This window comes from Centroberyx affinis, unplaced genomic scaffold (assembly GCF_046629955.1).
Source record: "Centroberyx affinis isolate AG114_WGS23_722 - 3 ecotype Tasmania unplaced genomic scaffold, CSIRO-AGI_Caff_v1 ptg003307l_1, whole genome shotgun sequence".
Lineage (NCBI taxonomy): Eukaryota > Metazoa > Chordata > Actinopteri > Beryciformes > Berycidae > Centroberyx > Centroberyx affinis.
The window spans coordinates 113533-129660 of record NW_027281313.1 but is presented as its reverse complement, the minus strand read 5'-3'; the positions used below and the strand labels follow the sequence as shown (position 1 = coordinate 129660).

Genomic DNA, 16128 nt, shown 5'->3' with positions numbered 1-16128 from the left:
TTCTCAACCTTCTTCACAATAGGCTTCACACACACACACACACACACACACACACACACACACACACACACACACACAGACCCTATTTTAATGAATCAAGGCTCAGGCTCAAGCTCTGGCGTGAGTTCACGGTGCTAGCACACTTGGGGGTGACCAACAGATTTTTGTTAATATTGAATTTTGTGCCCAGAGGCACTGGCGCAGCACTGGCGCACCTGCAGCGCAGTAGTAAAAGGGGTTGGATTAGGAGGAATAAATTATGAGTAGGTGTGGTAGGGGCTGGCATCAGTCATGGCCCATAAAATCAGCTCCTCGTATTCCCTTTAAAAACAGTGGGCTCCCTGCCGTGGCGCACTGACTGACATGGCTGTGCCTAAAATGCTTCTCCCAAGAGGAAATGGTTGTCCTTGTTCAGGAGGTGCAGAGTTGCAAAGTGCAAATATAGCCTACGGCACCCTGCATATGCCACCATGGGCAGATGATAGCCCATTTTAAGATTCACTTCTCTGGAGATCTATTGAAAACCCTGTCACCATGTTTTCTGTGCATAATGATGCAAATTGAATTTATGTTGGAAGACAATTGATTCACACAATAACCACATGTGCAGTTACAACTGTGTTTCCATTATTTTCTCATTTTGCCTGTAGGTTGCATTCAGTAGATTGAAAAAGTTAAATCAAAGTGAAATAGGCAAACATAAAAGGGGTTTATGTGATTTTGGAGGTCTGTGTGCACGTCTGGCTTCCCCAATTAAAGCAATGAAAATGTGCCAGCACTTGCACTTGCACTAACACACCATCTGAGTAGGCAGAGGTGCAAGCATAATTTTTGATACCAAAATTGCTGTAAGACCCAATTTGTATCAACACTCTCCGGTGCGCTGCCCCGTGCATATCGGTGCAAGCAACGTCATGGCGAGCCGTGAAATTACTGAACGGGCACAGGCCTTATCTATTCTTCAAAGTGCTATTTTCTTCAACAAGCACAAAAAAATGTTCATGCTGGTCAACCAAAATATACTATAGCATCGTTAGCATTAGTGAATCCATTTTCAAATAAAGCAAAACCAGTCATTTTTCAGGTGAGTTGTTAGACTACTACCACCAGACTTGACACAGTAGAACTGACACAGAAGTTAAAAGGTTCTAAAAGCTTGACCAGTTGGGAGCTACAACATAAGACTAAAAACCAAACACAGGACCACAGACAGAAAGATAAAAGCCAATTTTATTAATTGATTAAAAATGATCAGTCTTGGTCCCCAATGGTTGGACTGCAACTGGCAGAGGCACGACCTTCAGTCAACAGGGGCCTCTTCAGCTCTTCTGTCAGGCTCCTATGGTTTGGGGCTTTGATTCTCCAGGGTTCTCCGTTCAGTCACGTCAATCCTTTTTGAGGAATTACCAGAGTCCACACTTCAAGCAGGTCTTTCCTGGTATGGGCTCTAGTTGTTCATATCTTTCCCAGGGGTTTCGGGGGAGAGAGTCCTTCCTTTTCACCACAGCAGGCAAGGTGTCTTCTGATCCCACAGCTCTGCCCGGTCAGCTCTGAAACACAGCTTATATATACACACCCTACGCTAATTACTCATGCCTTTCAGCTGTGCCACTACAATCCTCACCACCCTTCCCAGTGCATTCAGGTACACTGCAAACAGTTTGTTCAGAGTATTCACTCTATTGAAATTTCACACGTTTCACCAAATAGGCTGTTTCATGCTGCCCAGACTCCCTTTCTGTCCACTTCATGACAGAGTTAAGTACAATTTTTTTTTTTTCCTATTTGGCAACAGCATACTAAATTTCAATGTAAAGGTCTACGTCTTACCTCAACCTGTTAAGACACCCATTAACAGGATACTGTATATGCAGTGGAGGCGGCTGAAGCATGTTCCCAAGTTGTGCTTTATGTCAATATGCTCAGATGCACACACACACACACACACACACACACACACACACACATAAAAAAGTGCACACACATGCACATTTTGGGCTGCTTTATACCCTCAGGGTATTGAGTTAGCCTGCTTCTTGATGTTCCCCCGATCCTTACATTTATCACGTTGCATCAGCAGAAAATCCTAAATAAACCTTTTAACAGCCTTCTCCCCAGTAATGCCGTAAATAGGCTTCTGATCCTAGAGGCCAATGGGTTTATCTTGGTCCATAAAGCGCACGATACAGATACTTTTGTAGCACAAGTTGGAGGATAGAGGCAAGTAAACAGCTTCTCTTTGGTGTGGCTGGTTAGATATATGCTACAGCCACCATGAAATTGGAATTTTACAATTGTGTACATGGCTACATTAATCTCAAGGATAATTTGAGCGCTAGTTTCCTTCATCCAGCTGCACAATAGTTTTCACGCAGCACAGTAAATGTTGATTTCCTAGATTAGAAGGTGCTCAAGTGTCGTCAATTTCACCCAGCTCTCTTCCACTTTTATTCAGATACACAGTAAATCTACCTTATAGCTTTTGTTGATCATCACAGTCCAATTGACAGTATGCTAATTCTCAGTGGCTGCACAACATTGCCCAATAACAAAGCAAATTCTATCCTGTTTACTGCAAATCTGTGATTCTCATGAAGATCAGCCAGCATGTTTAATGTGCTATGTTTTTATGTACATACAACATGCCAGCATGACTCATTCTTTTGCTCGCAGACCACACACTCAGCTTTGTCTCTCTATCTCTCCCTCTCTCTCTATATATATATATATAGTCTCTTTATAGTCTCTCTCACACTATAAGCCTGTATAGGAACATTTACTAGTATATCAAGTCTGTCGTTTTTTTTTGTTTTTTTTTCTCCCTGAACTGACATCACCAAGTGGTGTCTGTACTGTATTCCCATGATGTCACATGCATATCCTACCAATATGGTGATTTACCATATACACAGCTCATTGGCTGTGGCTGTCATTGATTATAATCACCTGTTACTTTATTACAATCACCTGTTATTTTCCTACCAATATGGCCGTTTTGTGATGTAACAGAATACTATGAAAATGTAGTACTTTGCTTCAGAAGTAATGACCAGCAAATAATACCAACAGTGATTCCTGAACATTGTAGTTACTGTAAGGATAGCGTAACATCATAGGAATAGCTACTGTTAAGGTTGGCAGGTTATACCCAAGGAGGTTATACCCAAATGCCCTTACCTAAAAAGCAAGTGTTTCATCATTTTTGACACTTGTGAGGTGCCGTAGTTTTTGAATCCGGAAGTACCGTCCTGGAATCTGCTGTAGAAAGTTGAATCCAATAAACAAAATGTAAGTAACTCTCTTTCGTGAATGTTCGTTCTAATGACAGCTATTTTTTTACGATGGGGACTTAAATTGTTCCTCGTGTGCTAATTTATTTTTTCTTTGTAACGGGTGCTACATGTTTATATGCTCGTAAAAGGGACATTACTGAGGTTTAACCAGCTACTTAAACGTCACTGTTAAGTTAGCAGGGAAGCTAGCTAAAGTTAGCAAACTTACTGGCTGCAATGCCACATCGTCAGAGGTTGACAGCAGGGCCGCAGTCAGTGTTTTGGACGTGAATGAGTTATTTGAGTAGATAGATTTGTCTTCAATCTTTCTGCTGTTCAACGCGTGTTAACCATATTCACTTCACAAGGAATGTGTGCATACAAAGTGTACGATGATTATCAAACACTGAAGGAAGCTAACATTAACTGATAATTATTTCGCAGGTTTGTCTGGAAGTAAAATAGCTAACTAGTAAACTTAGCTTGCTAGCTAATGAAGTCCTGCTTGCCTGTAGAATGATTATTGTAACTAACGATACTTGTTAACCTGAGTAACCTTTCTTTTTAACTTCTTCACAGGGGTTGATTTTGCAGAATGTCATCAAGAGGCGTAGCCCTCAGTTTACAGATCTTCTGTGCAAGTTGACTAACAGACACAAAACTCTAGCCTTAGAGAGGGAGACCGGAGCAAATTGACTCTCAGGAGCCACAGCTGCATTTGGATTAGTTGTTCTCAACTCAGCCATGGCTCGGGAGGAAGAGGAAGAGGAGCTGACAGCCGATGGAGTCAAGGAGGTGGACATGTTTACCTCAGTGCGTTGCCTGGGTTACCTGTCCAGTGTCAACCTGCTTGTGGCGGTGTGTGTGGGCATGTACGTACGCTGGGAGGTGACGGACGAACCTATGATTCTGGTTATCTTCATCCTGGGCCTCTTTGTCTTAGGAATAGCCAGCATCCTCCACTACTACTTTGCTATGGAGAAAGCCAGCCTCAGCTTGTTCCACCTGTGGTTTGGCTTTCTGCTCGGCCTCCTGTGCTTCCTCAACAGCCCAGCCTTGGATCAGAATGTCAAGGAGCAGGTCACCAACTATCTCCTCCTGGCTAGTGTAGCTATGAGAACTGTATGGGCTCTGACTGAGCGGATATGCAGCTCTGTCCGATACAAACCTACATTGCTAACTTCTGCTGAGCTTCTGGAGCTCCTAGGATTCAGCATCGCCAGCACTACCATGCTTCTGCACAAGTCGGTCGCCATAAGCGGCTTGGTAATTGCTCTGGGGGCTCTCATTGTGGACTTGAGGGTGAAATCCCTCCTGGCTTTGCCCAACCTAGTGTGTTTTGCCTTGGTTACTTCTCTCGTATTTTTCCAAGCCTTAGGCATCACAGCCAACCCCTATGCCCTGGGCTGCTACCTGGGCAGGCTGCTGTGCGAGCCCATGCTGGATGTGTACTTCAGCGGGCTGGGGCCCAGCGATCGCTGGCTGCCAGTGCTGTCCCTGGGGAGGGTGTGGAGGAGGCTGTCCCTGCTGCCTCTGAGTCTGGCTGAGCTGGCCTTCTTTGTCCTGGCTGCCTTAAAGGTATACGCAGCAATTTACAAAAATTGTGGTGTGAGGAAATTGACATTTCCATTACCGGAGTCATTATGTTTCTGTGTGACTCACAATGAAGAATGAGGAGCTAAGCAAACTCAGTCATTTCTCAAAATAAGATTTCTAGCCCTTATGAAACCGTTTTCTTGACTAATGATATGGGGTTTTGTATAGCCTGGTTACATATGTTAAGCCTGTGTTTAATGGCACTGTTCTGTTCAATAAATTTGTCTTTCCCAGCTCGGCCACCTGGAACTGTGGTACCTGGTGATCCCAGGCTTCTGTGTGTTTGGCCTCTTCTGGTCCATCTGCCACATAGTTCTGCTGATCACGCTGTGGGGCTTCCACACCAAGCTGAGCGAGTGCCAGAAGGCCTGGCGGGCCCAGCGATCTGGTAGCCGGAGTCTGGACCGAGTCATGGCCTCCAGGGGTATTCGACACTTCTGCCTCATTTCAGAACGCCTGGTTTTCTTTAGTCTGCTGTCAACGGCCATACTGGGGGCTGTATCCTGGCAGGTAGGAAAGCTAATAGCTGAGAGAATACTACTACTACTAATAATAATAACTAGGACTGCAAGCAGTCATAGACGGGGCTGGCAGATGTAGCATAAAAGGAAAAAGAGAGTTACAACAAAGAAAGCACATTTACTCAGCATCACCCAGGACTCAAGCTCACAACCTTTGACATCAAGGGCAAGTCATGAACTTGTTGGGCAACCAGCAGGGTGCATGATAAGATCTGTCCATCCATATTAAGGCAGATTTCAAACTAGTGCCAAATATTCAGTTTTCAAGATACAATTCTGAGAATTTGCGTACTTTAGAGACAACATAGAGATGTCTGTAAGTTATTTGTACAAGGGTTGAATGCTCCATAAGCGAAAAACTGATGTTTAAAGATGCTCTATTTTCTATTGACATTTTTAGTGTTTGTCAGTTTTTGAGTTAGAAGTCTGAAATTTTGTAAGTTTCATCTACCATGACAGAAAAATATTTTCTATTTTTTACATGAAGATTGGACATTGAGTAAGCAGCAATTCATCGTGGCTGTGCACAGTACCATTTACAGTCAGACATTTTGATGAGCTGTGGGCTCAATTTTTGATTAGTCTAACTGAAAAACCCCACAATAGTTTTATTTGGGCAGGTCTAATGCTCTGCAGTGATTTCCATGTAATTTGAGCAAAGTATGTGGGACTGGTTAGATTTAATTAGTTTAGAGTGGTGTACGTAATTTAGTAGGCTATAGGTACCAGTGTATGAAAGCTGCTGCCGGCCCCTAATAATGCATCATTATAACTATCAAACATCTATTAACAAAGTTAGAAAGTGTTGCGATAATAGCTTATTTCATACACTATTCGTTGTTCTAATGCTCTACATACTGGAGTGCTTCAGAAATCCTTTCTCCTTTTAAGAATTTGGAAGATTGTCATTTAAAATATTCAATGACAATCTTCCAAATTCTTAATATAGTGTGCATTTCTAATAGCAGTAGGCTATAGGATGCTTAAATTTATCATAGTTGTCACATAGGCCTGTGACTGGGAAACCTCTCAGCTGGTGGCTCAGTGGTTTGGCACTCGCCTCACAGGAGTTTCTGTGTGGAGTTTGCAGTTTGTTTTCCCCGTTTTTGTGGGGGTTTGTTCCGGTTTCCCCCCACAGTCCAAAGACATGCAGGTCAGATGAATTGGAGACTCTAAATTGCCCATAGATGTGAGTGTGTTTGATGTAGTATGGTATATGACATGTGTATGATATGGTATGTAAAGCCCTTTGAAACATGCTTGTGATAAAGGGATATATAAACAAACTTGACTTAGCTACGTTCTGCAGGTCAGAATCCTTAGACTCTCTTCGAATACATCATAGATCATTGCTAGAGTCTTTCTGTATTAAAGCAGTACTTTGAGTTTCATGACAGTGCTGTACATAAACATATCATGCACCCATGTTATAAACCCTGGAGAGAGATGCTAGTGGCAATGTGTAGTTATTAGTTGCTCCCTAAGCTGAGGCACTGCTGCTCTCAAGCGTAACCAATTTAATTAGCACTTTAATATCCCTACCTACTTGCATAAAGAGCAGCAATAACTTATTTAGCCTTATTAGACGTTTACCTTGTTAGAGTCTCAGGGGCCTGAGTCCTAATTTGAGATCAGCATATCGTTGGTGTTAGTGGCAAATTTGCTTGAGGAAATGGGAGCTGTCAGCGCTGACATATCAGAAAGTTAGTATTCAGCTCTTGTTGTGGGGCTTTTAAGGCATTACAGCTAGTTATTTGCCCATGCTATTGAAATACATTGAGGTTATACAGGGTCAACCACTTAAATTCACATACATAACTCTTTATAGGAATTAATAAACCTAGCCTAAGCTCTCCGAACATAAAAGATGTCTGTGTGTGTATGTGTGTATTCAATAACAACTTCTTCAACGACACTTCCTTGCTTAAAGTTAACATTTTTTAAGGGGCGTACGACTTCATAAAACTTAATGAATGAGTTCAACACATTTTTAAGGTCTGTTATACCCTAGGCAGTTGAATATATTCCACTTAACCATGCAGGTATTGATTTGCATCCAAAAGAAACGGCAAGGAGTCTTATTCAGCGTTGTACTATGAAATCAAAGTGACTTTTTGAGGATGCTAAATTGCATTGCATACCATCACAATGACTCAAGAAATTGGTTGCACTTAAAGCTCAATAGTATTTTGTAGCACAGAGAGCAGAGAGGTTTATGTCACTACTTTTATTTATTGTTGTGTGTCTGTGTGTGCATGCATATGCTAGTGTGTGTGCCAGCATGCGTTTTTGTATTAGTTTGTGCACGCACATATACACTCACTGGAACAATTTCTCGGCTTTGAATGGATACTTGTAGTGTGGTTATGTTTAGTCTGCTGTCATACAGTGCATCCTGTCTGCACTTGGTGAGGTCCTGTCATGTTTTGTTCTGTACCTACAGTAGTGTGTCAATCCTGCATTGTGTAACTGGTCTGGTAATGTGTCACCACCAATTTACTAGGAGTCAGATTCCTTCTGTGCAGGATGTGCTTGGTAAATAAAGGTGATTCTGAATCTGATATCTGTATGTGGACTCATCAGGCCTGTTGTTTTCTTTTTGCAGCCCTCCAATGGCCTCTTCCTTAGTGCTCTGCTGGTGGTGCTGCCTCTGGAGTCTCTGGCCCACGGCTTGTTCCATGAGCTGGGCAGCTGCCTGGGGGGAACCTGTGTTGGCTACGCCCTGGTCATACCTACCGCTTTCTGCAGGTACTAGAGAGCGGAGAGACACAGACATATACCAGATGCACAGACGAACACACACTTGAATCATTTATGTATACATTAGAGATGCATATCACAAGGACATGCACTCTGCCTAGGTGCAGCTGTTTACAAGACTTGCCAGTTATGTATGGGTTTGTTTTGCAGTCTACATACCGAAATAATCACAATGCACATAGGCTGCCCAGCAGCAAAACACAGCATTCACACACACAACACACACAGAGGGCCGATCTGAACCACGTTGAAGCCTTTCTTGGCATATAGGCGCTGGTACATGCTATCACTCATTCCAACTCCCTCTCCAGTTAACACAAAACCAACTGGATAAATAGGCCAATAACTATGCATAAACATGCCGCTAATGTTTGGGCCCTTTAGGGATCATTCCAGTGCTTCCTCCCCAGCATACTAAGTCGTTCAGCTGGAGCAGTTAGCCTTTAGCTGCTGCTACTGCCTCTCCCAGAGTCTCTCGGTTGGCCAAACGCTTTTGGAATAGCATAGGCCTAGTTAGTTTTGATGATGCCGACATATCTCCATACTGTGCTCTGTATTCCGCGGCCGTATGTTGAGTGTTTTATGCCCGGGTCCTCAGCACCCCTCTTTAAACTGGAGAAGCTAGGCAGCAGTTATACATTAGCATTACCGAGTGCCACTGGATTATTTTGAAATCCAGCCTCTGGTCCAGCGGTGCCCCGAACGTCAGAGACGTTTGGCTGGTGAACATGTTTATGACCACTCTCTGTATATTGAACCTCTTAGTTGGCAGTTAGCTTTAGCATTCAGAAGGGATGCCAGCTCCTAGTGCTTAGTTCTCCAGGTGATTTTGGATTCAGGCCCATGTCCTATTGGAGCTGTGGACGCTCTGTATGCCGAGGCTGTATGCGCAGGGTCCATAGGGAGGACTGAGAGCATGATGAGAATGCAGCAGTGTATAATCGGCTGTTTGATGGCTGCAGATCATGTTTTCACAATGACAAGAGCCCCACGGGGAGATGAGAGAGAGAGAGAGATAGTGAGAGAGAGATGGGGATGAGAAGGAGAGTGAGGGAGGGTAAAATTGGTGGGTGAGAAGGAGGGAGAAGACACAAGGAGAGGAAAGAGGTTGCAAACAGTGAGGGAGGGGTGGTAAAAGCAAAAAGGGACAGACAGAGCAAAGGAGAGGGAGGGATTGTGAATGAGGGAGGGGTGGAGCTCTGAGAGAGCTGTCGAGAAAGGGACAGGGTTTTTTAAGGATGAAAGAGAGAGTGTAATGGGGAGAAATGTGGCCTGAATCTCAAACTACAAGCCTTCAGTCCCTTGGGCACAACGAGATCAGAGAAGATTAGATGGGTTTAGGTGAACAGTGAGTTTGCTGGGCCAGGTGGAGGTTGCAGCATGTTGTATTTTGACAAAGTATACTATATCTTTAGACCAGGGAATGTACAGGTTAGCAATCCAGGTTTTAGCAACTGTTAACAAGGAAACGATAACATTCACATTTCATGCTCTCCAAATGCTGATTCATACAGTTTTAGTATTCAACTTGGGGCAAAAGTTTCATCTTCTTACTTAAGACTATGAACAAAATTGTTAGCTAGTCTAATTCTGACTGCATGCTATGAAGAATATGTCCGCTTTGGCTTTCAACAAATAATCACTTTACTGCCAGTCTACTGGCCAGGAACACATGGGAAAATCAATCTCATCTCATCCACAATAGATAAACTTTCACCTGTCCTTGTCAAGGTTGGGCTGAAGGTGGTTATGGGGGCACAGGGACTGATATGACAGCAGAGTTATGCAAATGTCTATAGGAGTGAAGAATGCCTCTGCCATCCGCTTGGCCATGAATAACACCAGGTTCAGAGATATTGAAAAAAAAAAAAAAAAAAAAAAAAAAAGGATGACTGCATTGAGTAGCGGCTAGCCTTGACTGTGTGTTTGTGTGTTTGTGTGTTTGTGTGTGTGTGTCCAGAGATGTGGATGGATTTCGGTGTCAACATCCACCTGTCATTATCAGGCAGGGCTTCTTACATCCCTGTCCAGAACACTTCTCTTTCTCCTCTCCCTGCTCAATTCTCTTCTCTCCAACTCTTTTTTTTTTTTTGTATTTCTTTCGAATTTCTCGCTTTCTTTCCACTCTTGACTCCCTTTACATCCCTTAGGCTAATGTCATTTCCTGCAGCAATGATCCACCACTCCTTTCTCCTCTCATCCTCGCCATCTCCTCTTTCCCCAGCGATGCAGACGGCTAGCCCACCCTGTTGTGTCAAACTATCAACTTTTCACTCATATCTCTCTCTCTCTCTCTTTCTCTGACTCTCTCTTCCATCCCTACTACTTCTGACAACCAGGCCAACTTATTTCCTCCTCAGAGTAGATGAAGAAGTTGAACTCTGCGACCTCTTTCTCATCCACCTCTCCTCTCTCCCTCCTCTGTCCAGCGCTGACGGCCAGCCCAGCCTCCTCCCCCCTGAGCAAGTCCAAGAGTTGAACCTGCGCTCCACCGGTATGCTGAACAGCGTGCAGCGCCTCTTCTCCCACCACATGATCCAGACGTTCGGCTGCGACTACTCCACCAGCGGCGTTACACTGGAGGCCGTGCAGACCAAGCTGCGGAACTTTCTGGATCTGCGCACGGTGGACGGGCCGCGCCACGACACCTATCTGGTTTTCTACAGTGGGCACACGCACCGCGGCACCGGAGCTTGGGCCCTGGCCGGTGAGGGCCCACGTCCGTTGTTTTTATTTATTTATTTATTTGTTTATTCATTTATTTCTCTTTTCTGTCTTCTTGTACCCTGGTTCCAGACTCCTGTATAGCATCCCACCCACTCTTCAGATTTTGTTGAGAGATACAGAGAGTCTAGTGTTGCTCTGGTCAACAGCCGTTCGTGCAAAAATGTTTTCATTGGTTCATTTGTTGAAATCACCCTTTAACAAATATATTGTCTTGGTCAAAAACGACCGACATTCTTGGTAAAGTTAGTAAATACGGCCAGCATTAGTGTCAAATAACGTCAGAGCGGCCAGATACATCAGTCACTAGTGATTGGTGTGGGGAAAATCAACCCCCCCCCCCCACACACACACACACAGAAAACAGTTAACTAGGAGGCAATTTCAGGCTGAATAATGGAGTGGTAACGAAATGGCCATTCAGTCTGAATATCAGGCTAATCTTCTTGGAAAAATGTCTGTCATTCTCAGGATAACTAAAACATCTCTGTTCCTCTCTTATTCAATCTTTCATTATCCATTTTTACATTGGCATTTTAGGCATTTAGCTGATGAAGTGGGTAGGTAAGGGTTCTGCTTTCTGCTCAAGGACATTTTGAAAGGACACATCCAATGTTGTGGAAATCAAACCCGTGACCTTTCCGTTACAGGCTGCTCCCTCTAAACACTAGGCCAGCCAACTGTCTATATTCCGCTTTTTGGTAATCTCCCCCTCTGATTTATTTTTTTGCATTCTGAAGCTATGTATTTTCCCGGTGCACTCTTATTTCATTCTGATTTCCATTCTTCTCATTTTCTTTTCCTCTTGCTCAATCACCGACTGTCTTGCGCCAATCAGACAAGTAAATCAAAAGGTTAAAAAAATGCTGTCAAGGACACCGAACAGAATTTGCTTGCAGTACAGAAGGTTCTGTGAATGTTCCAGACGGTCTGCGGTGACAGGAGCGCTCCCTCAACAGAAATGAGAATCACAGCGGGTTCACACAGTGTCAGCTCTAGCTCTTCTGTTCAGAGAATCCTTGACACATTATCTCTGCGTGGTGCTGCAAACAAGAAAAAAAAATCCCCATTGAATAGATAATCACTTCCCTATGTGTCGCCATTCTGAAGGTAATTGTAACTTTTCTGTCGGTGTTTAGAGGTTAATTGTACACATTTTGAAGAAGTGTTTTTTTTTGGGCAGAAAAAGTCCAAATTAGGAGCAATCAATGCTGTTTTAAGTCATTTTTTCACTCTGATCCTTGCAGTTATGAAGGTGTTCTGTAGTATTACTATCCAATGCTAAATTATACAGCAGAGTGATGAAAGAATTATTCTTTCGTTATTCTGTTGATCACAGTGGTTATATATGACAAATGGCTTTAATAATGCAGTAGTGCTGTTGTAGTTTTTCAGACACGTGGATAGAGCCCTACCCAAAACACCAATCACTCCTTTGCAGAGCTGCATTTCTTTCCTTTTTTTCTTCAACTCTTTTTTTTCCTTACCTAGTACTTGAAAGTAAATAATCATTTTAGGGTAACAGAAATAATTTGTTACTTCTTTTGGGATCTAGGAATTATTATTCTGTTGTTAAAGTAATTGAAATCTGGGGAAAAAAAGTAGAGAATTTTCAAAAGAAACTTGAAGAAACCCTGAATTAGTTCTGAGAGATGCTGTGTGTGGCAGCCTCCAATATTGGGTTTGAGCTGCCACCAGAAAACCAAGGTGTGTGTGTATGTGTGTGTGTGTGTGTGTGTGTGATGGCAGCAGGGTTGCCTAGTGGCTAGAGAGACAATCCTGCAACTGAATATTTACAGGTTTGATCCCTGCAACAGCCAGTGTGTCCATCAACAGCTATGTGTCCTTGGGACAAGACACTGAACCAATAGTTGCTCCCTGCTTGAGTGTCAACTAAAAAATGAAAATGAAAATGAAACTGACACACACTACGCACACACTCTCGGATCACAATTAGTTAAAAAAGGCCTTTAATTTGCAAATATTGTGATACATTTTTGAATATAGATTTATATGTGTGTCTGGCACATTTCCATCATGTCACACCATACATCATGTCCCCTGTCCTCTTTTTCTCTCCTTTCCTGTCTCCCTCCTTCACTCTCTCCCCATTCTGCTCCCTTCCCCATCTCCCCCTCTCCTCCTCCCCCTCTCTCCCTCCTCCGCTGCAGGAGGCGAGAGTCTCCATCTGGCCCAGCTGCTGGAGTGGTGGAAGGAGAAGAACGCCGGCCACTGCTCCCGTCTCATCCTCGTCCTGGACACCGAGAACTCGCTCCCCTGGGTGAAAGAGGTGCGGAGGGTGGAGGGGATCTACATAGCCGTGCAGGGGGCTGAGCTGAGCCCCACTGGGGGTGACGCGGAGGCCGGCGACACCCCGTGCCTCGGTGACTTCACCTCCGAGTGGGTGGAGTTCAACTGCAACCCAGACAGCGACACCCAATGGTCGGAAAAGGGAAGGACAGTGACGGCCGCCTATGGCGTGTCCAAACGCTGGAGCGACTACACGCTTCACCTGCCCACAGGAAGCGATGTGGCCAAGCACTGGAAGACCCACTTCCCCAAGGCCACCTATCCCATGGTGCACCTGTCCAACTGGTGCTGTGGCCTCAACCTGTTCTGGCTGTGTGGCATGTGTCTGCGCTGCTTCAGGAGGTTTAAACTAGCCTGGTTCCCTCCCACCGTTCTGGACACTGGGCAGGGCATCAAACTGGTGCACTCATAGATTATATGGGACGTTGTAATGCACCTTTTGACTCTGGAAATTTGGGTTTTTAAAGCTGGAGTTACCTTGGTGGGTGATGTACAGTCTATACCAAAGGAAAAAGAATACCGTTATATAAACACACACACATACACATAATTTACCACTTCAATTCAATGATTTAATGGTAGAAAATTTGGCCATCAGTCAGTGAAGTCAAAAAGGGAAAGCTCCTCCCATCTGGTTCACCCCATGTTTTTTTTTAACTTGATGCAATGATTCAATCTCTGCATAACCTGTTTTACAGCAAAACATTTCCTGGGTTTGATTTAACTCCATGGCATTTTTTGTTGTTACTACTGGTTGGGTAGTTTGTTGGTGTGCATGTTGGAACACCAAATGAGGCAGTGAAAAGCCAATTAAAATAATTCCGGTTTGTAATTCAGACAAATTCAGTAGTACTGCTGTGTACAGAATGGTCTAAAAAATATGAGATGCCACAATCACAATAGGAATACCTTTTTTGTAAAAACCATATTGAGTACAATTCAGATTCCTCATTTATAGTTTCTATATCCAAGATGAGGTAGAAGTTACTAAAATTGTGCAGTTTTATAAGAGCTTATTGTACTTTGGGACAGTGTGCGATATGTTTTTCAATACGCAGTACATAAGTAACATAATTATGCTATTACTGCAGCATTTTCTTTGGGGAGGTTTTTCTGAATATCTTTTGTTATCTATCACATGTCAATTTTTGTACAATTCTGTATTTTCAGAGTGCCTTAAAATTTGGGTTTGGGATCATCTTTAAGAGGGATGCTTCTTTATCTATATATTTATACCCTTGCCTTGCCTCTTTTTTACATTTAGAGGATTTAGCTGCAACTCTTATCCAGAGCGACTTACAAAGTGTGAGCAGGGAGGGTTTGCTGGAGGCCTTCAACAGGATGGACAAGTCGGCTGTCGTGGGAGTCAAACCTGTGACCTTCTGGCTACAGGACGGTCTAACCACTCGCCCACCCTGTCACTCTTGCTGTGGGTTCCTTCCATTATCACTTCCAAACGGTTTATATATGTCTTTCTTCTTGCATTGAACAAAGAAAGACGTCAACAACTTGATATGACACAGTACATTATCACCAGGCACTCTGGTCCAGTCCTGCGCCCAGAGCTTTTTGTTTACATAAATTGATTCAATAAGTTGGGGCAGTAAGTGTGGGAAGGCTCTTATGTTTGGATTCACAAGTGCTGGGTAAACTTGATATCTTCAACTGCACCAAACACACACACACTGCATCTAAGTTTTCTAGCTGGCTTGCCACTGCTGTCATTGCCATCAAATCTACTGTCAAACAGTGGGTTGTCATGCAAAGCAGCACATCAAGAGGCTCCCAGTGCCTTTATTAGTGCAGTGACCATAAGAAACTGATATTGACCATCCTTTCTACTTCATCTCTCTCTCTCTCTCTCTCTCTCTCTCTCTCTCTCTCTCTCTCTCTCTCTCTCTCTGGATTATATTGCTGCCTTCAGTATGTGGTACACTGTGATGTTTTGCTAAAGAGGTCAAGTTGTATTTTCCACATGTAATCACCCTTGTGCCTCGCTCCCTCTGTACTGTTTGTTTGGATGATCCTTCCCAGTATGGCTTGGGCTAATGAGTTATGTTGTGTTTGATAATGTAAGAATTAAACTTGGATCATAAAGTTAAGTGAACATCTCTGTCTTGAGAAATTTTAGGGAAGAAATACAAATGCAGAAGCACTTGATTAGAGAGGAAATAATATAAGAGAAGGAGAGGGGAGAGGAAAGAATAAGGCAGTGGTGGAGGTAGTCAGCCGGCCAGTCTTATTAACATGGCTGGCTTTACAGATGCTGAGTAAATACAGACTCAGCTCTGTCGAAATGCTAGCGTCGCCTGGCAAATATTAGGACTGGGAACCGAAGAAAAATGAGAAAGAGTGGAAAGGGGAAAAAATGAAAACACATGACACACTTTCTCTCTCAGGGAGTTGGTCGCTGAGCTTTCACCTCGGTTACTCCCAGTGCCTGCCTGGACAAGTGTTTGAGGTACTGCTCACAGTTCAGGGGTATTTTATTGGTCTCGCAGAGTGGGGCCGTGGCCCGGCTCATGCCTGGAGGACGCTATTAGGCACAGAGCAAGGTTTTGGGGAGACCTTGGAGAGATGAAAGCTGACATTAGAAGCAAAGTTTCATGTCAGCTTTCATCTATAATGCTTGCTCCGCACGCAACGGGTAAAGCAGGGGAGGAACGTGAACCAAAACGACCTTTCACCACACTAACTTTACCGCGCTTAGGCAAATATCAAACCATTAGACAGGTAGGAGCAATGAGGTGAGCGATCCCCACTGCCAATTACTGAAAAAGACTGAAATGATTTATTCAAGTGCAGCAACCAGCATGGATGGTTATGTGTGTGTGTGACTGTGTGGGTGTTCTTTCCGTCGGCTGTGGCTTGGATAGGCTGCTGTTATAGCTAAGGTCAGGGATTCATGTATACGGCGGGAATCATTTATGAGAATATTAGATTAC

At 43.7% G+C, this 16128-nt stretch overlaps 1 protein-coding gene across 1 annotated transcript; it reads left to right on the top strand.

Moving 5' to 3' along the window:
* Positions 1-3240: 3240 nt before the first annotated feature.
* Positions 3241-15758, top strand: tmem168a (transmembrane protein 168a). Its single transcript, XM_071538594.1, has 6 exons — positions 3241-3288; positions 3852-4850; positions 5103-5378; positions 7995-8137; positions 10579-10856; positions 13045-15758. The coding sequence occupies exons 2-6, from the start codon at positions 4017-4019 to the stop codon at positions 13593-13595; spliced, it is 2082 nt and encodes a 693-aa protein (XP_071394695.1). The 5' UTR covers positions 3241-3288; positions 3852-4016; the 3' UTR covers positions 13596-15758.
* Positions 15759-16128: the final 370 nt, after the last annotated feature.